This window comes from Chiloscyllium plagiosum, unplaced genomic scaffold (assembly GCF_037043375.1).
Source record: "Chiloscyllium plagiosum isolate Xiang-an unplaced genomic scaffold, Cpla_swu_hap1 HiC_scaffold_10, whole genome shotgun sequence".
In the NCBI taxonomy this organism is placed as follows: Eukaryota; Metazoa; Chordata; class Chondrichthyes; order Orectolobiformes; family Hemiscylliidae; genus Chiloscyllium; species Chiloscyllium plagiosum.
Window position 1 is genome coordinate 46,023,958 of NW_028270148.1, and position 26,190 is coordinate 46,050,147.

At 39.3% G+C, this 26,190-nt stretch overlaps 1 protein-coding gene across 2 annotated transcripts in view; it reads right to left on the bottom strand.

Moving 5' to 3' along the window:
* lyplal1 (lysophospholipase like 1) overlaps positions 1-26,190 on the bottom strand; it is a 63,702-nt gene that overhangs the window by 29,282 nt on the left and 8,230 nt on the right. The window contains exons 2-5 of one of the 2 annotated variants that reach the window (XM_043695786.2): positions 25,191-25,290; positions 22,991-23,160; positions 5,305-5,420; positions 3,774-4,217 (exon numbers count right to left, since the gene is read on the bottom strand). In XM_043695786.2, the coding sequence (XP_043551721.2) occupies positions 3,990-4,217; positions 5,305-5,420; positions 22,991-23,160; positions 25,191-25,290 (614 nt within the window). In that variant the 3' untranslated portion in view covers positions 3,774-3,989. Of the gene's footprint in view, positions 1-3,773; positions 4,218-5,304; positions 5,421-22,990; positions 23,161-25,190; positions 25,291-26,190 lie in introns of those variants that run through there. The other variant, XM_043695787.2, reaches the window with a different exon arrangement.

Here is a 26,190-nt window from a genome sequence, read left to right on the forward strand (position 1 = left end):
GATTGGGCTATCTAGATATACACAGAAAGACAAGTGATACATTAGGTTTGTTACAAAAGCATTGCTTATAACAGTAAGGAAATCTTACTACAATTGCAACAGGGCATTGGTAATTCCACTGTTATGCAGGCACTTCGTACTTGTTAACTTTTCTGAATGTGAACTTGAAGGATTGTGGAGGTGCCAGACTACTTTCTCAATGAAAAGGCACACTGAACTTCTTTATTTTAAGGCATTTTTTTGGAAACCACTTTTCCAGATAACTGTTGATCTGGGTTGCTTATTACACTAGACTGGTTTCTGGAATAAGAGAACTGTCCTATGATGAGAGATTAAATAGACTAGAGTAAAATCCCCAGAGTTTAGAAGAATGAAAAGTGATTTGATTGAAATATATGAATTTCTTAAAGTCTGCACAGGGTATATGCTGAAGAAAAAAAATTCTCCTACCTTGAGAATACAGAAGGTTCAAAAGAAGTGTTTGCCAACTGACAAGTGAGAAGAAATTCCTTTGAAGAGAGCTGTGGTTGCGAAAGGTGGATATATTTAAGAAAGAGATGGATGTTTGAGTACAAAAGGAATTAAAGGAAAAGGGCAAAGTGTGGGAAGGCAGTATTGGGTGGAAGGTCAACCAGGATCTTGCTGAATTGCAAAAGAGGTTAAAAAGGCCAAAAGGCCTACCCTGGATCCTATTTCTAATGTTAAGCAATGTTATCTTTCTGATGTCTGTAGATAAACCTATTGTTCAAAGATGAGCAGGGAACTTGCATTGTATGCTCACCAACACAACAACCAACTCACCATATAAAAAAACGAACTAATTGTTGACTTCTCTGCCATTTCTGGGAACTACGCTTTATGACTATCAACAGCAAAGCCAAGTCTGTAGATCAAATAGTTCAGGACACCTGAATGAAACAAAGCATAACAGCATTCAAATTTCTTTGAATCCTCCCACTTCCTGCCACCTGCACGGGCCCCATCTCTGCCTGTCTCTTTGTTGGCTATGTGGAATAGTCCATCTTCCACAGTTACACTGGCACCATTCCCCACCTTGTCCTCCGCTACATCGATGACTGCATCAGCACCACCTCATGCTCCACGAGGAGGTTGAGCAGTTCATCAACTTCATCAACACATTCCACCCTGACCTTAAATTCACCTGAACCATCTCAGACACCTCCCTCCCTTTCCTGGACCTCTCCATCTCCATCAACGGTGACTAACTCAACACAGACATCTTCTACAGACTCCCACAGCTACCTGGACTACACCCCTTCCCACCCTGCCTCCTGTAAAACTGCTATCCCTTATTGCCAATTCCTCTGCCTCTGCCATATCTGCTCCCAGGAGGATAAGTTCCAACACAGAACACACCAAATGGCCTCCTTCTTTAAAGACCGCAATTTCCCCTCCCATGTGGTTGATGATGCCTTCCAGCGCATCTCATCCACTACCCGCACCTCCGCCCTCAAACCCCACGCCTCCAACCGCAACAAAGACAGAACACCCCTGATCCTCACCTTCCACCCCACCAATCTCTGTATACATCACATCATCCTCCGCAATTTCCGCCATCCACAAACAGACCCTACAACCAGAGATATATTTCCCTCCCCACTCCTATCCACCTTCCGTAAAGACTGTTCCCTCCGCAACTCCCTCATCAGGTCCACACCTCCACCAACCCATCCTCCCCTCCCGGCACCTTCCCCGCCACTGCCGGAATTGCAAATCCTGTGCCAACACCTCCCCCCTCACCTCTGTCCAAGGCCCCAAAGGAGCATTCCACATCCATCAAAGTTTCACTTGCACTTCAACACATGTCCTTTACCGTATCCGTTGCTCCAGATGCGGTCTTCTCTACATTGGGGAGACAGGACGCCTACTCACAGAGCGCTTCAGAGAACATTTCTGGGGCACCCGCACGAACCAACCCCATCGCGCCATGGCTGAACACTTCAACTCCCCCTCCCACTTGGCCAAGGACATGCAGATCCTGGGCCTTCTACACCACCACTCCTTATCACCTGATGCCTGGAGGAAGAACGCGTCATCTTTCGCCTCAGGACCCTCCAACCCCATGGTATCAATGTGAATTTTACCAGTTTCCTCATTTCCCCTCCCCCAACCTTATCCCAGATCCAACCTCCCAATTTGGCACCTCCTCATGACCTGTCTAACCTGTCCATCCTCTTTCCCACCTATCCACTCCATCCTTCCCTCTGACCCATCACCATTACCCCCACCTCCATCCACCTATCACACTCTCAGCTTCCTTCCCCCCAGCCCCACCCCCTCAGCTCACATCCTCATTCCTGATGAAGGGCTTTTGCCCGAAATGTTGATGCTCTGCTCCTTGGATGCTGTCTGGCCTGTTGTGCTTTTCCAAAACCACACTAACGACTCTAAAACTGAAAGGACATCACTTCCACAAGGTTATCTTGTTGTGAAAGTCAATATTTACAAACTAAAAGACTGGTAACAAGCTCGAACACTATAGAAATCTCCCAAGCTGAAAAACACAACCAACTAATTCAAATTGGTGCTTAATTATCAACAGGAATAATTGTGATTTTGACAGATAATTCTGTGTTGGAACTGTTTCACCTATTTCGGAAAATAGCTTGTATTTGACTCGGGTAAAGTACAGGTATACAAAATTGACTCCTCCAGCAAAATCTTGAATTAACTTGAGAGTAACCTGAGAGAAAATAATGAGACACATCATAATTTAGACAATTAAAAGATAATTAAGCTGATCAGTGGCAAACTGTTTCATACAGGGTGAGAGAAATGGGGCTGGCACAAACTTATAAAATTGGGATCAACTGATTTGAGTTTAATGTGCAAGACTGAGTTCCAACTTGCTGGGTTACAGGGACACTGAAGATTCAGGATGTATCTTGAGCAGATTTGATTAACTTACTACTGGGGACACTACATGGATTGGACTCAAAGATTGCGAGGTATCTGAATGGTCAGTGATTCATTAAAATATTTTACCAGAATAAAGGGTATGCAATAATTCCAAAAAATATTTTTAGAATACAATTTTATACTTTCACAAACTACAGAAAACTTACAGCGCTGTTTGGTTCATTAAATATATGCTGAAATAATATGAATATTCTTGAAAAAAAATGTATATTTAGATAATAGGAGGAGGGATTCCTTTTTCTGATTCAGTAAAAGGTACTATCTCAGGTTCACATCCAAAGATTTATCAAAGCACCATCTATTGTTATACCATGTATTTCAGGTAATCAAGAACACTCCTGGAAAAGCTATACAGGAGCTCATTGAGGTAATTCTTTCTCAATTTTCTTCAACCAAGAATGGAGGCAGCCAACATTTTTTCAAAGTATACAGATGCCAGACACCAAACTTGAGCACATTCAAATACGGGCAGCTCTACAGAATCACGGTTGCATTTATTCCAACTTCACTGAACGAGGGAGATGACCAGAATGGTCAACTTTAGAATCTGGTGAATTGTTTTGAGAGACCACAGGAAATAACGTGAACTAGACTTGATTATCTTCTAAAAAGAGGGATTCCACATTTGCCTTTCTTTGCAACAGATGCTACTTAAAGTCACTGGTAAAGAAATAGTCTGGAGTTAACATGCTGAGTGTAAACAAAGATTGACAATAGCAATTTTTTTTTGAAGTAAGAGATTGCAAATCTAAACAAACAATGTATAAGAGGAATCTAGAGCATGCAAATGATTGCCATCTGTCAGTCAGCAAATAATTTTAAGAACACAGTGATTATGGTGAACTATTTAATATAACAAAATACAAATCCATAGAACATAAGTCAACAGTGCTTCATTGGAAAAACAATACACATAAACAATTTATTAATGTGATTTTAATTTATTTTCCCCTATTTTCACCCATGATATATTGTCATTCTTGACAATATTAGCTAATATATTACAATATGTATATAAACTATGACTACTTCATTCAGAATGAATAGCATTACTGTTCAATATTAGGTAGTTTATGTAAAATCCATGACTTCAGTTGTTCTAACTCTGATTTGCAAAGTTCATGATAGAGATTAGGAAATGTCTTAAAAGTGGCTTTCACTCCTAGTGACTGTAAATGCAAACAGCTCTCTTTACCCCACTCATATAAAATGAGTTGGTCATTCTTTCCATGACACTGGAACAATTCAGGCATTGAGGTTTTAGAATTCTGAATTGCCTAGAAAGAAGACATAGATTTATAGACATAGATTTGGTGCATACCATTTGCAATTTATTTCTACTTGTTCATGTACTGAACAAAATTGGAAAAAAAAAACAAGGTGCATTTATTTTCAAATTACCACTCTGTAACTTTGGCATCTAGATGTAAACAAACATTTAAAAACTTGTGAACGGGTATAAATGATCATCCATTAACATTGTTGAACTGCTTTAAAAAAGGTAGTAGACACTTAAATTTTGAAGCAGTGCTAAGGTCAAATCTACTGGCCTATTCGTTAAACTAAACATTCATATTTAACAGAGCTAGTCCGTGGCTCCAAGCAAACATGTGTTGCAAATAAATGATTACAGATTAATCTATTTTTAACTTCTTAATATGTTAAACCAGGCAAGTTATAAAGAAAGTGGGTTCCTGAAGAAGTGAAAGAAACGCTTAAACTTAAAGGTCAATACTAAATAAATTATAATAATAATGCATCAAGGTTTGAAATTATGCCATGTGATTTTATGAATGCATCCATATCTCTTCTTGCTTAGCAATGGTATTAAATGCACGGATTAATACCTTAGTACTTAAAATTTCTCAGGAATGTACTGATGCATTATTGAAAAGATTTCAGTATTTCCAAGTTGAAGAATATTGTCCAGTAACCCCTGATTGAAATCAAAATTAAGCTAGATACTACCTAAATAAAATGCTTATTTGACAGCATTTTTAAAAATGAGATGATGGTGAGTTTAAGTCCCACTTCAGAATTTTGTCTAATTTAGACAGACACTTCCATACATTATGGAATTGCTGCATTGTTAGAGAGGCTGACTTTCAAATGAAACTATAACCGGTGCTTCCGTCTGCCTGCTAAGCTGCCTATGTAAGATCCCATTGCACTTTTATCAAACAGCACAATTATTCAAGTGCAGTAAACATTGTTTCCTCAACTAGTACTATCATAGCTTGTTCATATTCACTGCTAAATTTAAGCCCGGGGATTAGTTACACCTCAAAAGACATTCATTGGCAATGCAGTTACTGGGATCTACTGAGGTCACAATGCAAGTAAAAATTCCATCCTTCTGCTTACCTGGTAGACAATAGAATCCTTATTCAAGAAACTGGATAAAACAAACACTCCTGCTACTTGTTGCTGAAATCTATAGGCTACGTGCATAGCCATTGTCCCTCCCATTGAAAATCCCCCTGCAAAGTCAAATACAGATCCAAATCAACAGTTTTATAAACTACAATACAAATTGAATGCAGACTGATGTAGTCAAACTAGCTTTGAGAGTTTTATTATACAGAAAAATAAGCTTGTACCATTAGGGACAATTTAATTATTTTTATTTTAATAATTGGAACTCAAAATATTATTTCCTCCAAGCCACTCCCTCGAGTTTTTAAATCAAAGATTTTACACCTTGAGTCTCTGGTTATGGACTCACTCACCAAAGAAAGTAGTTTTACCTTATCAAAACCTCTCAAACTTGAATCCCCCTCGGAGGTCTCCTCTCAACCTTCTCTATGCTAAGTAGAATCGTTCTAACCTTTTAAACCTCTTCAGTTATTAAAGCCACTTGTTCTGGTAACATCCAAATAAATCTCTTCTGCAACCTTTGAGGCTTTATATATTTTAGTTTGGTGTCCAAAATTTCACACAGTTTTCCTGCTAAGGCCTAATCAACAATTTTGAAAGTTTGAGGGACATTTAGTTGGTTTCATATTCTATGACTATCCATAAACCTAAGTAAACCATTATATTTTGAATGAGCATATCAACTTTAAGGAGTTATGGATATGAATCCAAAAGCTCTCTCTGATTAGCTATACTTTCCAAAACTGTGCCTTCATTTGTAATATACTGTCTTTCTACATTCCATATTATCCATTCTTTTGAGCTCCATCTGACATGTTTCGGTTAGATTCACAACCTCGCCTGTGCCATCCTGAAGGCTGTAACCATCCTTACTGCTATATACTACATTGTGAAGTTTCATACCATCAATAAACTTTATAAAGCCACTAAAAGTCCAGATGATTTATCAAAACTGCAAGTTAACATATACAAAATATATATCAGCATCTCATTTTCTGCTTGGGGACCCTGCAACCCTCCTGACTCAACAGAGTTCAATAATTTTATGTCCTGAACTCTGCCACGTTTTAGATGCCAATTCCACACACTAGGTCTTGTTATCACATAATCTGTGTATTGTAAGCCACTAACAGTTTGCATTTACAGTTATTCACTCTCCTAGCTAGATCATTATCCACTCCTTTGTCTGTCCAACTGTTCTTCATTCTCTTTGGGCTCTAAGCGCATCTACTGTTTATTCCTTCCCTCTCACCCCACCCTATCTTCTGCATATAAATCAACATTTTCCGAGCTACATAAACTCTGATAAAGGGTCACTGAACCCAAAACGTTACCTCTGATTTCTCTTCACAGATGCTGCCCGACCTGCTGAGTTTTGCCAACAACTTCTGTTTTTGTATACAAAACTGATTCTTGGGGAACTCTAGTACGAAACACAGCCTAGCCTGGACACCAACACCATTCAGCTAACTTTGTGGCGAATTCCAACTTTCCCTTTAATTTAAAAAAAATTCCATCTTCTTAATAGGCCTCCTGCATGGCACTTTCTTGAACATCTTCGAGAAGTTCATGTGAACAATGTATTATATACTAACCTGATCATCATTTTGTTACCTTGTCAACAAATTAGTTCAAGTTAGGCAAAATAATTTGCCTTCATTAAGAACATTGGTGAGGCTACTTTTAGAATACTGTGTACAATTCTTGTCAGCCTTCTATGGGAAGGATGTTGTGAAACTTGAGATTTTGCAGAAAAGATTTACAAGGATGTTGCCAGGATGACAGGGTTTGAGCTATAGGGAGAGACTGAATAGGCTGGGGCGTTTTCCCCTGGAGTGTCGGAGGCCGAGGAGTGAGCTTATAGACATTTATAAAATCATGAGGGGACATGGATATGGTGAATAGCCAAAGTGTTTTTCCAAGGGTGGGAGAGTCAAAAACTAGAGGGCATAGCTTTAAGGTGAGAGGGAAAAGTTTAAAAAGGACCCAATAGGTAACCTTTTCACACAGACAGTGGTGTATGAATAGAATGAGATGCCAGAGGAAGTGGAGGAGTTCGGTACAACTACAATATTTAAAAGGCATCTGGATGGGTTTATGAATAGGAAGAATTTAGAGGGATATGCACCAAATGCTGACAAATGGGATTAGGTCAGATTGGGATGTCTGGATTGTGCAGATGGGTTGAACCGAAGGGTCTGTTTCCATGCCGTATGACTCTTAATTCTGTGCTGGCTCATGTTGATTAGTCTGTCTCTTCAAATGAAAATTTATTTTTGCCTGATAATACTTATCAATAATTCTCCTATTAATGATAGGTTGATTGGCCTGTAGTTTACTGGCTTATCCATATTCTTTTTCTTGAATAGAAGTTTAACATAAGCAAACCTAATCCTTTAACTGAAGAATGTTTTTAAAAATTGTAACCAATATCTCTGCTTTTCCACCTTTGCCACTTTTAGTAATCTAGGATACATTCCATTGACTTAGTAACTTGCAGGCAAGTTCAGTTAATCCTATTAGTACATTTATTCCACTTCTCACCATCTTGTCCATAACCTCCTCTATACATTGGTGTAATCTATATATCATCTGGATTATTTTGAGGAGATAGATGCACAGTACTCCTTTCATACTTTCACCATATCCTACGCTTTCAGCATATAACAAAAGGAAATAGCAGAGAGACATGGATGATCATTTGGAAGAGGGATATCAAATGCAAAAAGAGTTATTATAAAAACAGATGTGTTAGCTTTCTAAACCTAGTATCTTCTTAACCTTACAGCCCTACCAAGGTTAAGCCGCTTTCATTGTCAGGAGGTACTGGAGAAAACGGAAGCTCTCTTCACAGCTAAGTTACCCAATATTATGATGATGTTTGATAAGGTAAACAGCAAAAAATATCTCAGCTGATATTTGAGTCAGTAACTTGAGGGCATAAATTTGAGATCGCCACCAAAACAATGGAGGGAGGAGTAGGCTGAATACCCACCAGAAATAGCAGCCTAAGTGACCAGTGCTTTTGTCTTCCCAGAACTACAACGGCTGTATGGAATTTAAAATTATTCAGACAGAAAAATGCCACTTTTTTTTAATGAAAGAGTCATATCTACTTAGGCTTAGTATCAATATGTTCTAGGCAAAGGTGGCATACAATTATAATACAGCAAAAAATAATTGTTCCCAACTTCCAGTATATGAAGAGACAGAAAATACTGGAAATAGACAGCAGTTAAGCCTATAAGTCATTGGAGTGGAAATAAGGCCATTTGGCAATTGAGTCAACTCCATCATTCAATCATGGTTGATGAGCATTTCAATGCCACTTACCTGCGCTCTCCCATATCTCTTAATTCCTTGCGAGATTAAGAATTTACCAGTCCCTACCTTGAAGACATTTAACGTCCCAGCCTCCACTGTGCTCCATGGCAATGAATGCCACAGGCCCACGACTCTCTGGCTGAAGAAATGTCTCCTCGTTCCAGTTTTAATTTGACCCCCTCTAATTCTAAGGCTGTGCCCACGGGTCCTAGTATACATCTGCCTGACGGAAACAAATTCCCAGTGTCCACCCTTCCTAAGCCAAGCATTATCTTGTATAAGTATCATACAGTTTGAACAGTTGGTCAGAGTGGCAAACAGAACTGCCAAAAGACCAACATATGTGTGCTGCTAGTAAGATCGCTCTGAGAGGTACCTGTCTGGAGGAGGAATTTGCACAAAACAAATAATCGATACCGACCTGGAGAGCAAATCTACAGAGGAAGATACAAAGAGAAGATTCGACAACTGGCTGGCTTTGAAATTAGAATTTTTCTGTAAATTGTAATTGGGGGTTTTATGGGACCAGTATTGTAGAGGGGAAGGTTAAAAAAAATAGGTTTAGATAAATGGATTGTAAGTAATTCCTCAGCTAATATTCTCTGTTAGACTTAAAGAAATAAAGTTGTTTATTTTTACTTTAAATAGTGCCTTTTAGAATAGTTCTTTGCCTCTCGAATTTTCACAGATTACAGCATGGGGTAAATCTTCACAACTTTTGAGAGAACAGTTTTTCAGACACATAGCCATCATTGGAAGTTGTGAAGAACTGAAAGATAAGGAAGCATTTTAATGGAGTCAGAATAAAGTGAAAAGCTCGTCAAAAGAGTGAAATAGGAAAATTGGATAGGTGATGAAGATGATCTTAAGGCTACACAATGAAAAAAGTTGGGAAATAAAGAGTACATGAATATCCAAGGGAATGAGAGGAAGATAATTGAAGGTCAAATGAAAATCAAGAGAAACTGGCAAAGTAAGTGGTTGGGAGGGGGTCCAATCATTGGAAGACTTCAGAAACAGACAGCTACATCAACTACAAATCTGACAGAGGGTCTCCACCCTAAATATAAACATACATGTTTAATATCATTAGTGAGACATTTAATGAAAAAGGTGGGATGTCAAGCCAGAAAAAAAGCTGCAGTGATTTAAAAGCCTACTGGAATGAGAATGGTAAAAAAAGACCATGTCTTTAAAAAGATTGGGAACCTTCAAAATTACGATAGGAACTAAAAGAAATTCCAAACAGGGAAGGAACTGATTCAGGGAATTCTGATTTTCTGGCTTCAGGCATAATCATTTCCAGCCTCAGGCATAATCATTTCCAGCCAAGGACAAAGGAGATATTAATGGACGTTGGCTTTTTAATACATTTCTGGTGTCACAATTGAGAGTGTGCACATGGACAACTCAGCACTCGTCTTCAATTTTCTGCAAACATCAAATTTGTTGACTTGGTATTACAGTATATTGCTAATTTCTTAATTCATTCACCAGATGTCGGAGTCATTGGCTGGGCCAGCATTTATTCTCCATCTCTAGCTACCTCTGAGAAGGTGGCAGTGAACGGCTTTCTTGAAACAGTGCAGCCCATTTGCTGTAGGTGAACACACAATGTGGTTGGGGGTTCCAGGATGTTGATACTGAAAATTTGGTGACATATTTCCAAGTCTAAGCAGCAAGTAGCTTGGAAGGGAATTTGCAGTTGGTGGTGTTTTCATGAATCTGCTACCCTGGGCCTTCTAAATCATTGTGTTTGTGACTTTAGAAGGTGATGCCTGAGTATGCTTGATGAATTTCTGCACTGCATCTTTTAAGAGAGACACTGCTGTAACAGACTATCAGTGGCGAAAGACGGATTAAATGTTTGTGGATGTGGTGCCAATCAAATTGGTGGCATTGACCTGGATGGTGTCAAGCTCTCTGACCTTTGTTGGAGCTGCATTCATCTGTATTCCATCACACTTATGACTTATGCCTTGTAGATGGAGGAGAGGTCTTGGGGAGTGAGGAGTTGAGTTACTCATTGCAAGATCCCTAGCTTTTGACCTTCTCTTGTAGTCACAGTATTTATGTGGCTAATACAGTTCAGTTTCTGGTCAATTGTAAACTCCAGGATGATAATTGTGAGTTATTCAGTGATGGTGAATTCACTGAGTGTTCAAGGGCAATGGCAAGATTCTCTTTTGTTGGAGATGGTCATTGCCTGGCATTTAGGTGGATTAATATTTGCCTATTTTCCTTCCATCCTATTTGGTTCCAATATCACATTTTTATAATTAGTTAGTTATAGCACAAATGAAATCAAACACAAAGTTTCCTCAATGCAATTTTGGTGTTGAACTTTTCTCAAAACAGGAAACCTTAAATAGGACAAGACGGGGTATACTTTGTCTACATTCGAATGTGTTTCTCGGTTAAAATTAACGCATTTAGTTTACAGAATGCTATCTTCTACTATGGAGCTGTGAATGAAGAAATTAAGAATAAATGTAATCTTCAGATAAAGTAGAATAGCAGGATATAGGAATAATTAACCAGACATGCCAAATAGGTAGTCTGGAGGCCTGAAGAAATAACCAAATGTAGGGTTACATTTAAGAGAATAGGAGAAAAAGTGAAAAACCTGATTGCAAGGACAATGCAGACAGTGATTTGATGGATTAGCACAAAACCTTCTGGGTTTATTCTTATTATAAAGGGCCATAAGAAATAAAATTGCCAGAAGTATTTTATTACGTATGTAAACATTTATCATGAATCTCTTGTGACTTTGTTCATAGTTCGTTGGAGTACTTGTTATCATGTCCTAGTTGCTATAACATATTGAAGAAGGTTAAAGTTTACAGATTTTTAGCATTATGTCTTCTTATTAAAGTAATAGCACTATCAATAATGAATAGAATGATTTTAGCCATAAGAGCATTTTTTGTTAACCTCAATGGACTAGATGTATAATATAACAACACATAATGCAAGAATTTTAATTTACCAAGCATCACAATTTTGATAATATCAACAGAAATGAAAGATTTTATTCATCTCTTCACACCCTAACTAGACTCACAACAAGATAGTTAATAAGTTAAAAACTAATTCAACGGTTCATTTTTTCTGCGGTATTTCTTCCTGAAACAGAAAAATATCTGTTGAAATTCTGAAGTCTCCAAGAAACACCAGTTATAATTCTCCTGAAATAGTAACCTCCAACATAAGAATATTACAAAACTGTGCCAAAGCACAATAAACTTCATTTATAATTGCTTTTAAAACACAATGCAATTAAAGAAATCAAAGAAAAGTTCTCATGCACAGCAATTCAATGCTAGTAACAGTATTTTAAGCAACTTGTTATAAGGTAAATTACTGCACCTATTTAGTCACATGCTGGCAAAGCCGCCGGCAGTTAGTCATGATGGCGCCTTTTATGTATATAAGTACCATGAGATTGGAAAAACTATGCAATTACACATTTTATGTGGTTGACCAATTGATTTTCCTTTTGAAATGACTATTCACAAAGGCTTGGTCAGTAATTTACTTTTGTATGGAAAAATCCTGCAATTTGTCTGTCAATACCAAAATCCCTTCTGGTGAGTATTGTAACCATAATACCCTTGTTGACTTCAGCCAATATGTTTGATGACAAACATCCTTATCTGAGGATCTGGATAATGTTTCAGTGGAGCCCAATTTTAACACATTATTTTAATTCATTCTGTGACTGGTACAGTTTTACATAAGTCAGTCTCAAACTTCATACAGTTTGTCATCAGTTCCTTCAAACATAAAACAACACAAAAAAAACTTTCAGCTTTGTGAAACTATGTGAGTTTGTTTAGCTTGTTCAACATCAGTTAGTATCCAGCAAAGGCATTTCCTCAATACTGACAATCAGCAAACTTTATCGAAGATCCAGATAACTGCACATCATTTGTTTCCTTGCGAGGGTTCCTTTCTGACTTCATTCAGTAATACACTGCTTATACATATATAAAAAAACTACCTCAAATTGTATGGGCTCTTAAAGGGAAACATCTTTTTATGTACAAGTATAGTCAATGATTTGTTACACATTCCAAAATATAACACAGATTTAATTGTGTAACTGACTCATTATCATCATGCTTTATGCTTGGAAACATGAGAATAGTTTATTTTAGTGGAAAACCATTAATTTAAACTTCAGAGAATGTGAGCGCTACCCAACCATGGATATTCCTGGGAATACATCCAGAAAAGTTATTTGGTGGAACTGAGAACTAAGAAAGGGATGATCACCTTATTGGCATTGTACTATAAACTCCCTGAGTAGTCAGTAGGAAATTGAGAAATACATTTGTAAGGAGGACTCAGTTATCTGTAAGAATAATAGGGTGGTTATGGTAGGGGTTTTAACTTTCCAAACCTAGATTAGGAGTGCCATAGTATTAAGAGTTTGGATGGAGAGGAATTTGTTAAGTGTGTACAAGAAAAGTTTCTGATTCAGTATGTGGACGTACCTACTAGAGAAGGTGCAAAACTTGACCTACTCTTGGGAAATAAGGCAGGGCATGTGACTGAGGTGTCAGTGGGGGAGAACTTTGGGGTCAGCAACCATAATTCTATTTGTTTTAAAATAGTGATGGAAAGGATAGACTGGATCTAAAAGTTAAAGTTCTAAATTGGGGGAAGGCCAATTTTGACAGTATTAGGCAAGAACTTTCAAAAGTTGATTGGGGACGGATGTTTGCTGGTAAAGGGACAGCTGGAAAATGGAAGCTTTCAAAAATGAGATAACGAGTGTCCAGAGACAGTATGTCCCTGTTTGGGTGAAAAGCAAAACTGGAAAGTGTAGGGAATGCTGGAGGTCGAGAGACATTGAGGCTTTGGCTAGGAAAATGTAGGAAGCATATGTCAGGTGTGAACAGCAAAGCTCGAGTGAATCCTTGGACGAGTATAACGGTAGTACCAGGGAGATCAGAAGGGCAAAAAGGGGACATGAGATAGCTTTGGCAAACAGGGTTAAGGAGAATCCAAAGGGTCTTTATAAATACCTTAAGGACAAAAGGCTAACTCGGGAGAGTTTAGGACCCCTCAAAGAGCAGAAGGCAGCCTACGTATGGAACCACAGGAGATGGGGGAAGATACTAAACGAGTATTTTGCATCAGTATTTACTGTGGAGAAGAACACGGGAAGATATAGAATGTGGGGAAATAGATGGTGACATCTTATTAAAGAGAAGGTGGTGCTGAATGTCTTGAAATGCATAAAGGTGGATAAATCTCCAGGATTTGATCGAGTGTACCCTAGAACTCTGTGGGAAGCTTAAGGAAGTGATTGCTGGGCCCCTTGCTGAGACATTTGGACCATCGATAGTCACAGGTGAAGTGCTGGAAGACTGGAGGTTGGCTAACGTGGTGCCTATTTAGGAAAGGTGGTCAGGAAAAGCCAGGGAACTATACACCAATGAGCCTGACATTAGTTGGAGGGAAAGGATTTACATGCATTTGGATAGGCAAGCACTGATTATGGATAATCAATATGGCTTTGTGCTTGGGGAATCATACCTCACTAACTTGATTGATTTTTTGAAGAAGTAATAAAGAGGAGCAATGAGGGCAGAGCGGTGGACATAGTCTACATGGAATTCAGTAAGGCATTCGACAAGGTTCCGCATGGTAGAGTGATTAGCAAGGTTAGATCACATGGAATACAGGGAGAACTAGCCACTGGATACAGAACCTGCTCGAAGGTACAAGAGGGTGGTGTTGGAGGGGTGCTTTTAGACTGGAGGCCTGTGACCAGTGGTGTCCCACAGAGGTCAGTGCAGGGTCCAATGCTTTTAGTCATTTATATAAATGATTTGGATGTGAACATTGGAGATATAGTTAGTAAGTTTGCAGTTGACACCGAAGTTCGAGGCATAGTGGACAGCAAAGAAGGTTACCTTAGAGTGCAACAGGACCTTCATCAGATGGGCCAATGGGCCAACGAGTGGCAGATGGAGTTTAATTTAGATAAATGTGAGGCACTGCATTTTGAAAAGGCAAATCAGGACAGGACTTATACACTTAGAGTCATAGAGATGTACAGCATGAAAACAGACCTTTCGGTCCAACCCGTCCATGCCGACCAGATACCCCAACCCAATCTAGTCCCACCTGCCAGCACCCGACCCATATCCCTCAAAACCCCTCCTATTCATATACCCATCCAAATGCCTTTTAAATGTTGCAATTGTACCAGCCTCCACCACTTCCTCTGGCAGTTCATTCCATACACGTACCACCCTCTGTGTGAAAACTTTGCCCCTTAGGTCTCTTTTATATCTTTCCCCTCTCACCCTAAACCTATGTCCTCTAGTTCTGGGCTCCCCGAACCCAGGGAAAAGACTTTGTCTATTTATCCTATCCATACCCATCATGATTTTGTAAACCTCTATGAGGTCACCCTCAACCTCCAACGCTCCAGGGAAAACAGCCCCAGCCTGTTCAGCTTCTCCCTATAGCTCAAATCCTCCAACCCTGGCAAAATCCTTATAAATCTTTTCTGAACCCTTTCAAGTTTCACAACATCTTTCCAATAGGACGGAGACCAGAATTGCACACAATATTCCAACAGAGGCCTAACCAATTAATGGTAAGGTCCTGGGGACTGTTGCTGAACAAAGAGACCATGGAGTGCAGGTTCATAGTTTTTGAAAGTAGAGTCGCAGATAGATAGAATAGTGAAGGTGGCATTTGGTATGCTTTCTTCTTTAGTCAGAGTGTTGAGTATAGGAGTTGCGAGGTCATAGTGCAGCTGTACAGGACATTGGTTCGGCCACTTTTGGAATATTGTGTTCAATTCTGGACTCCCTCCGAGAGGAACAATGTAGTGAAACTTGAAAGAGTTCAGTAAAGATTTACAAGTATGTTGCTAGGGCTGGAGAGTCTAAGCTAATAGGGAGAGGGTGAATTGTCTAGGGCTGATTTCCCTGGAGCATCGGCGGCTGAGGAGTGACTTAACAGAGGTTTATAAAATTGTGAGAGACATGGACAAGGTAAGTAGACAAGGTCTTTTCTCTTGGGTGGGGAGTCCAGAACTAGAGGGCGTAGATTTATGGAGAAACAGGGAAGATTTAAAAGGGATCTAAGGGGCAAGTTCGTCATGCAAAGGGTGGTGCATGTATGGAATGAGCTGCCAGAGGAAATGGTGGAGACTAGTACAATTACAACATTTAAAAGGCATTTGGATGGGTATGAATAGGAAGGGTTTAGAGGGATATGGACCAAGTGCTGGCAAATGGGACTTGATTAGGTTAAGATATCTGGTCGGCATGGACGAGTTGGACTGAAGGATCTGTTTCTGTGCTGTACATCGCTATGACTATGTGGAGGTGTCGGTGTTAGGCTGGGTTGGACAAAGTCAAAAATCACAGAACACCAGGTTATAGTTCAACAGGTTTATCTGAAAACACAAACTTTTGAAGCCCTGCTCCTTCTTTAGGTGCTACTGAAAGAGAAGACATCGGACACAAGCGGTTAATGTAAAAGTCACTCACAGTTTCAGATATTCAGAATTTAATGTTTTAAGAATTTCTGCATTGATCGGTTCACGTGTCTGAAAATTGATTGGTTTGAATCTATAGACTGAGAATGAAGTGTGGATATGATCAAGAACACGATGACAGAAGTCTACATGGCTATTAAAGACTCAATACACGAATGTATTGAATAAACCTAAGTTGGCTATTAAATCTTCAATCAATTAGAATGGAGATGCAGGTTTTGATTGATTAATATGCAAATCCAATAATTTCTTTCAAGTCACTGCCCCAAGATAACTTAATCTTTTATTAGTATAAAAGAGGTGACATATCAGCCCAGACAATGCATTTTAGGTGTGAGGCTTTGTTTAAGATTTGTCTGTGTCTTAACTTGGAGTCAGTCAGGTTCTATTTCCAAAGTAGGAATTTATAAAATGTCACATTAATTGACTGTCTACAAATCGGATGCTTTTTGTACAAAATAGAATCTGTCTGCAAATAGACACAGACAGATCCTAACAAGCCTCATACCTAAAATACATTGTCTGACCAGAGTTGTCACCTCTTTTATTCTGATAAAAGGTTGTTATCTCAGGGCAGTGATTTGAAAGAAATTCTGAGATTTGCACATTAATCAATTGAAACTTCCATCTCCGTTCTAACCGACTGAATATTTAAGTCACCTTAGGTTTGTTCAATACATTTGCATCAGTTGTATTAATTTTTGAATTTTTACTTATAAATTCTGTGTTGGATGTCTTCGTTCTCACTAACACCAGAAGGTGGAACAGGGCTCTGAAAACTTATTTTTTCAAACAAAGCTATTGGATTATAAACTGGTATTGTGAGTTTTGACCTATAGAATCTATGAAATAGAACACTGATGATGCATCACAGAAGTTACACAACATTTCCACGTGCAAAAGGCCACTAATATGTACTGAAACATAAAATTCAACAACAAGGACCAACTAAAAGCACAAGTCTACAGACATCTTGCATTATTTATACTTTTCACCAACTCAAATGTGTTTTATTAATTATTAAGACATAATACTTAAAATATACAGCAATTATCTATATACTGTTGAACACGTACAACTCATTTCCTAAACTACTTCTCAATATATTCTTTTTATATTATGCTCATATAATACACCTTAAATAGCCATGCAGACTTCTGTCACACCGGTATTTTCATAATTTGATCTGCTCCGTCAGTGATTGTGTTCTTGATCATATCCACACTTCATTCTCTGCCTAGATTCAAACCAATCAATTTTCAGATGTATTTGAACTGATCAATGCAGAAAGTCTTAAAACATTAAATTCTGAATATCCGAAACTATGAGTGACTTTTACATTAAGTGCTTGTCTGCTGTAGCCACAACCCTCCTGAGTATCCCTAGCACGTGTTTTCATTTCAGATACACAACATTTACGGTATTTTACTTTTCTATTGCATGAAGCTGCACCATCCAAGTAATATATATGAGGGTTGGCCCGAGTGTCAGCAAGTTAGAAAAGAACCCTTCTGTTTTGTTGTCAAAGCCATCTGACTCCTACTGTCAAGGAGGACTTCAGGCTCAGATGGAGTCCTCACTGACAAATTTTCAAAACTGAGGAATCCCAGCTCGGCAGCAAATTCTCAGAATTAAATTAATGAACATGGGATCAACAAGCCATTCTTCAGGAGTTTAAGGATGCCACAATTGTTCAGATGTACAATGTAAAGGACAAAACTATATGTGACAACCATGGAAGAATTCCACTGTTTATGATATCTGATAATATTCTTGGAAGAATCCAACTTAACAGACTTGTTAAATCTCTTGGCAGAATGCATACTGCCAGAAAGTCAAAGTGAGTTCAGGAAAGGCAAAGATGCTTGTGACATGATCTTCAACCTCTGGTGAATATAACAGAAATGTAATGAACAATGGATGGAACTTTAATGTGCATTTGCTGACCTAATGTAGGCCTTTGGCATGAAAACAGAGGCGCTTGTGGAAATTCTTAGCCACATTTGGATATTCTGATAAAGCTGTAAAACAGATACTGCAGTTTTACAATGGAATGATAGCCAGAGTCACTGTCTGTGGCAAATACACAGACTGGTTGATGTAACAAGTGATGGGTCATAATCCCTGCTATTCTGCATTTTCTTTTATGGTATGTTATTTGCTGAAGTTGTAGGGATGGGAATGGCCAAAGTCAAAAATTCTGAAAATTTCTTAGACAAGCAGTCAAGAAATTATTGCAATTTTTATGATCTGTAGGGAATGCAAATATTTCTAGCCCATTTCAAAAACATTAGGTTTGATGTTAAAAGTAAAATACTGTGGAAGTTAGGAATATGAAATAAAGACAAGGTGCTGGAGAAACCCACTGGGTCTGGCAGTGTCTATTATGACTGATTTCCTCAAATTCCTTGAATAAAAACTGTGAAAAGAAATATTAATTCAACACACATAAGGAATGAGAAGCAAGTGCAAAGCAAAAACAAAAATCAAATAAGATATACACGCCAGTCTCTCAGTAACTCAGGAAGATTAGAAGAAAGAATATTGTGACCACCATGGTGGGGGTTGTTATTAGTAACGTTGATGCTGATATTTGAACAGTTAATGTTTAGATGGGAAGGTGATGGCCTAGTGGTATTATCACTAGACTATTAATCCAGAAATTCAGCTCATGTTCTGGGTTTGAATCCGACCATGGCGGATGGTGGAATTTGAATTCAGTAGTAAAAAAATCTGGATTTGAGAATCTACTGCTGACTATGAAATCATTGTCAATTGTTGGAAAAACCCATCTGGTTCATTAATGCCCTTCAGGGCTACATGTGACTTCAGAGACACAGCAATGTGGTTGACTCTCAATTGTCCTCTGAAATGACAAAGGGCTTTTGCCTGAAATGTCGATTTTCCTGCTCCTCGGATGCTGCCTGACCAGCTGTGTTTTCCCAGCACCACACTTGACTCTAATCTCCAGCATCTGCAGTATTCACTTCCGCCTGCCCTCTGAAATGGTGTAGCAAGCTATTCAGTTGTACCAATCGCTATAAAGTCTCAAAGAAATGAAACTGGATGGATCAGCTGGCATTTACCTAGGCACCAGAAAAGATCTTGGCAGAAACAACCCTGTTGACGCTGCAAAGAACTCTTTACTAACATCTAGGGACTAGTTAGGAGAGCTGTCTCACAGATTTGTCAAGCAACAACCTGACATGGTCATACTTACAGAATCACACCTAACAATGTCTCAGACACCTCCATTACCATCCCTGGATATGTCCTTTCCCAACTGCAGGACAGACCCAGAAGTGGCAGCACAGTTGGGAGGGAGTTGCCTTGGGAGTCCTCAACATTGACTCCAGATTCCATGAAGTGTTGTGCCTTCAGATTCAACATGGGCAAAGAAACCTTTCACTGATTACCATGTACCATCCTCCCTCAGGTGGTGAATCGGTTCTCGTCTACATTGAACAACACTTGTAGAAAGTGCTGAGGATGACAAGGGTACAAAATGTAATCTGGTGGGAGATTTCAACATCCACCACCAAGAGTGGCTCAGCAGCAGTACTACTGATGGATCTGGTCTGGTCCTAAAGGACATACCTGTTAGACTGGATCTGTAGCAGGGTTGAGGAAACCAACAAGAGGGATAAACATACTTGACTTTAACCTTACCAACCTACCAATGGCAGATGCATCTGTCCATGACAGAATCAGTAAGAGCCACCACGAGATAGACTTTGTGGAGACAAAGTCCCGCCTTCACATTGAGAATAACCTCCATCGTGTTGTGTGGCACTATCACTGTGCTAAATGGGACAGACCTTGAACAGATGTAGCAGTTCAAGACTGGGCATCCATGAGGCGCTATGTATCATCAACAGCAGCAGGATTATACTCCAGCACAATCTGTAACTTCATGGCTCGGCATATTCCCCCATTCAACCATTACCATCATGCCAGGGGACTAATCCTGGTTTAATGGATAGTATGGGAAGGCATGCCAGCAGCAGCACCAGGCATACCTGAGGATGAGATGTCACCTGGTGAAGCCATCAAACAAGACTACTTGCATGCCAAACAGCATAAGCAGTAAGTGATAGACAGAGCTAAATGATCCCACAACCAACGGACCAGATCTAAGCTCTGCAGTCCTGCCACATCCAATCATGAATGGTGGCAGTTGGCTAAACAATGCACTGAAGGAGGCGGCTCCACAAAAATCCCCATCCTCAATGATGGAAGAGCCAGGCACATCAGAGCAAAAGATAAGGCTGAAGCTTTTGCAGCAATCTTAAACCAGAAGTGCCGAGTGGAAGATCCATCTCAGCCTCCTCCAATGGTCCCCAGCAATACAGATACCAGTCTTCAGGCAATTTGATTCACTCAAGAAATGGTTGGAGACACTGGATACTGCAAAGGCTAAGGGCCCTGACAACTTTCCGGCAATAGTACTGAAGACTTGTGCTTGTCGTTCCCCTAGCTAAGCTGTTCCAGTTCAGTTGCAACATGGGCATCTACCTGACAATGTAGAAAATTGTCTGAGTATGTCCTGTACATAAAAGGCAGGAAAAGTCCAACCTGACTAAGTAGTGTCCCTTCAGAGTACTGTTGATCATCAATAAAGTGATGGAAGGAGTCATCAAAATTGCTATCAAACAGCACCTGCTCAGCAATAAATGCAAAATTTGGGTTTCACCAGAGCCATTGAGCTCCTGACCACATTGCAGCCTTGGTTCAAACATGGACAAAAGAGCTGAATTCCAGAGGTGAGGGAGAATGACACCCCGTCACATCAAGGCTGCATTTGACCGAGTGTGGCATCAATGAGCCCTAGCAAAACTGGAATCAATGGCTGTCAGAGGCAAACTGTCAGGTGTCTGGAGTCATACCTAACACATAGTGAGATTGTTGTGGTTGGTGGAGGGTCAATCATCTCAGCTCCAGGACATCTCTGCAGGAGTTCCTCAGATTTGTGTGTTAGACCCAACAATTTCCAGCTGCTTCATCAATGACCTTTCCCCAACATAAGATCAAAAGTGGGGATGATTGCACAATGTTCAGCATCCTTCGAGACTTATCAAATACTGAGCAATCCACATTCAAATGAAACAAGATCCGGACAACTTGGGCTGACAAATGGAAAGTAACATTTGCGCCACACAAATGACCAGGCAATGACCATCAGAGACAACCTAACTACTACCTCATGACCTTCAATGGTGTTACCATTATCAACATCCTGGGGCTATCATTGACTAGAAATTCAACTGGAGTCACCATATAAACACATACAAAAGCATGTCAGAGGCTAGAAATACTGTGCTGAGTAATTCATCTCCTGACTCCCCAAAGCTTGCCCACCAACTACAAGGCATCTGCAGTGGTTCAAGAAGGCAGCTCACCATCACCTTCTCAACGGCAAAGATGGATGGGCAATAAGTGCTGGCTAGCCAGTGACACCCATACCACACACAAGAGAATTTAAAAAAAAGATTTTGGGCTTCTATATTAGTCCTGTTTTAAAAAATACACGCTGGACCTTACAAATTCAATATGTCTAAAACTGATCCAGGGATATAATGATTATCCTGGTAACAGTACGTCACCTAGTTTGACATTTCAGTGAACATCTAAGCTTCACTACTTAGCATTTGTGCAGAATATTTGAATCAGAGAAAACATAACTACTGGGACATGTTTTGACTTCCTACACAATGATTACATTTTTCCAACATCCATGATACTGTAGTTTCTCCAAATGTGTATATAAATAGTACAGTTTTAATTGCAGCACAAATATACAGCTGAGAACTAATGAATCTCAGACCTGATTACAGATGGCCATTCTGAATTTACACTGACTCAAGTTTAGCATGATGTAGGAGCGCACTGTGCTGAATGAGAACAAAGAAAGCTATGCTGAAAGGTTGGTAAATGCTTCAACTTCCAGACACTTATAAATTGGCTAACCCTGATGTCGATGATGCTGCTTGCACTGCTAAAGATTTATGCTATCTTATAAAAGTTGTTGCTGCTGCAGAATAATGTTACTATCTACAACAACTAATAGAGAATTAAGCTATTGACCTCCTTATTTGTGTTTCTTCTTAGCCAATTTACTAATGGTTTCATTCCAAATATCAGCTGTAACTTTTCAACAGTTTTGGATGGCAAGTACAACACATCATTTAATTAATACCAGATATATTTGTCAGTATAGATAATAAACAAGAATATATGTTTGCCAAAATAACATCTGGCATATGTTGGTCATGTTAAAAGTTATGTAAAGCTGATGGTTAATTTTTGACACCAAACTAAAAGACAAAATCAAAAGAATATTACCCTTAGTTTAATTTATTACTTGTGTATGTTAAAAACCACTAGATCCATTTGAGTGAAGTTATAGCAATACCAAATTTACCAATCCGCTGAAATTGTGTATTTCCTCTCACCAGAGTTGACATGATGGTGTAAGGTTTCCTCAGTATCAAGAAAAGAAATCACATTAGGAGGAGAACGTTAGACAAGTGCACATATTTTCTAAAGTAAAACAATCCTCTTTGCCTAGAAGATATAAAAAAAATTGACTTCAAAACCTAAATGATATGACCAAGGTTCTAAATGCAAAGGGAGATGATCAACTATATGCATCTTTATTTTTAGACGGTGAACCCGTGATACAATCCAGCGACTGTGCCAGCATAAATATGTTTGATAGAAGGATAGCAGACAGGAAACAGGAATAGAAAAGAAAGGTAGATTCTCAGATTACTGCACATTTTTTCAAATGTTAGGAAAACTGATAACATATCTTACCTAAGATTATTCTGTCCTTTGCAACTCCAGCATTGACCTCTTCCTCTACAAAGCTACTCAATGTTTGGCACATTGAATCTATTGATTCAAGATGTTCTGGGCAGTTTATGGCAATTTTGTGCCTGTCAAACCACACATTTGACATAGATTGATTCATTGGTGTATATGGCCTGAAAAATTGAAAATAAAAATGTTAAAAGCACAAAGCAAATGTAGGACAGTAAAGGAGCAAGAATCACTACCTGAATTGAAGACTTCAAAAATAATGCAAAGCATGAAAAAGTTAAACTGGCTATGTTTTACATATCAGTATGAATACATAAATATAATTCTTTAAAAAGGTGACTTTTGTGCTTACTTGAGCAGTATTATAAACATATTAACCTTGAAACCAACTAATTATCTTGGTTGTGTTGAATCTATGAATGTAAATTAGCCTGTTGTTGAGAACCAACTGTCTCCTGTTCCCTGTCTCCTGTTGCAAGGAAGAGAGTCTGAAAAAGAGCTCAGAGCCAAAATGCGAGGCAAGCAACTGCGATAATGTAGGAGGGTGGCAACTGAAGTGGTGGTTAGGTTGACCATAGGAAAGTGAGTGGGGAACGACATGGGTGTGAGTGGATGAGCAACTGGATGGTGAGCGGGCTAAGGGGGCAGGAGGTGGAGCAGAAGAGCAATAGGAAGGAGTGTCAGTGAGCACCAGGAGGCATGTGGGTGAGTGAGTGAGTGACGTGATAGCAGGCGAGCAAGCATCAGTGGGGGTAAATGAGAGTTGCAATAAGCGATGTGGCACTGGTAAATGACTGGGACTGAATGCACAACAGCAGTTAGGCTGAAAACATTCTGGGCAGTGTCCCCTCTATGCTGAGTGCCTGTTGGAAAGCACTGCACACATTAACTGGCACGTCAATGGTTGGGAGGTTGCCACTCATTTACCTTGGAGGTCTCTGGACAGGAAAAATTACAGGGAGCAGTGGGGGAATGAAGGAGGCAAGAGACAATGGAGGAATAAGTGATGGGGCAAACAACGGAAGGGCAAGCAATGGGTGGAGAACGAGAGATAGAGATGAGTGATTTGAGGCAAATGAGCAAAGGACTCAGAGTGATGGCTAACAAGCAGATGGGTGGGATTGCAACTGAGGTGCTAAAGTTGGGGAGGGACCAGGGGTTGAGAAAACGAATCTTAGGGAGGGCAAATGTGAGGAAAGAGGAGTAGACACAGCACGAGATGAATAGATGTGAGGTAAAGTAGTGGTGAGTGCTGAGGGTGGGGTGGGAACGAAAGAATCATGAGGGAATTGAATTAGAGAGTATGGAAAATGGGAGTGTTACAGATGGTAATAGTGAAGTAGGCTTCCTCCTCTTTATCATTCCAATTTCTCCATAATCAAATTTGTAAAGCATACAAAGTCGCTGAAGGAAAAGGGTAGAAATGGAAGGATTCTGGGAGGTAAACCAACTTCCATCTAAAAAGACCGAGTCCATGTATTTGAAGAAACAAAAAATGAAAGAGAGACCAAGCCAGATTAGAACTGAAGAGAATCAGACGTATAGAGTATATAACCCACAACTCACTGGGAGAAATGCATGGGAATCCAACAGTATTTTTAAATAAGCATTTCTATATCATTTCGATATCAGAAAACACCAACAAGTTGAATATTTATACTCAAAATAACTGTTGAAGGAAGGGATCAAGAAACAGTCTGATAATCTTGTGAATTTATTGTGATTCAGATAAGACAAAACAGCATTTATAACTCAATCTCCGAGTGGTATTATCATTGGACTGTTAATCCAGAGACCCAGGAAATGTTCTGGGGACTGAGTTTGAATCCTGCCAAGGCAGATGGTGGAATTTGAGTTCAACAAATATCTGGAATTAAGAGTTTAACGATGTCCCTGAATCCATTGTTGATTGTCGGGGAAAAAAACAATCTGGTTCATTAATGTCCTTTAGGGAAGGAAACTGCCATCCTTACTTGGTCTGGTCTACATGTGGTTGACTCTTAATTGCCCAATTAGGGATGGACAATAAATGCTGGCCTAGCCAGTGACACCCTCATCCCGTGAATGAATAAATTAAAAAAAAAACAAAATGTTATTTCTTTCATTTTCAATTCTAGCTGAGAGAGTATGAGTCATTCTAATTGGATGTTAAGCAAACTTGCAATGCATATCTATTCTCATGTATTTTAAATACCTTAAAGGTGCTGTTGGATAAATTATACGTATGTGCTGAAAATTCAGATCTTGTTTTAATACATCTTTTATCCATGCTCTTATACCTTGTCCAGTATCACCTAAAAGACACAAAAAGGTACAGTACAGAATAATATGCAATTTTCAAGCTACTAACAGTTGAAAAAGTTGAACTCAGCAATAGCATGTCTACAGCAATATCTGAAATACAGGCATCTCCGCCTGAACTAAATTAAGAGTATAGTCATTATTTTCCACTTCAGCAACTCATTGGCTAACAGCAAATTCCAGGACTTTTCTTGCAGCAAATCGATCAGAAATGAATGTATCCAGGTAGCTTGCAGTCAACCTGAATTGCAACCTCAAGAACCGCAAACACCTGTAAAAGGGTTTCAGAAAAAGACCAAAACACAAAGAATAAATATTATCCAGAAACTAGCACTTTTAGTGCTGTTAGCATTCTTCTCATGTACAGTTCAGCAGAACACTGCTCCCCAGTGTGGGTTGAAAGCAGCTACACAGAATACTTGGACACTGTCCTCCACACATCAATGTGGATTATTAATGATATGCTCAGATCAACACCTATGCAATGCATACAGTTCAGTATCGGTGATGTAAGGACTTCAGAAGGGATTTAGTGATTGACTTTTGCACTAAATGAGAAAGACTTCCTTCAGTGTAGTTAGGGTTTTGCTTTCATTGGGTAGAGTTTTACAAGTGAACAAACATATGTGCATCAGGTTTCAGATAGGACTACCGACAGGTGGATTTTGTTTTGACTTCAGGGAAACACCCATAGCTTGAAAGCCATTTTGGTTTCAGGGTTGCACAATCTTGGCTGAAGCTAGACACGTAAAACACTTACTCTTAATGAAGGAAAATAGTTTCGAGCTGTTATGAAATAGATTATCTTCTGCAATGCTCCCCTTAAAAATACCAGCAAGAGGGTCAGGAGTTCCATATCACTATATTTGGGGGACTGGGCCACAGTCAGTCCT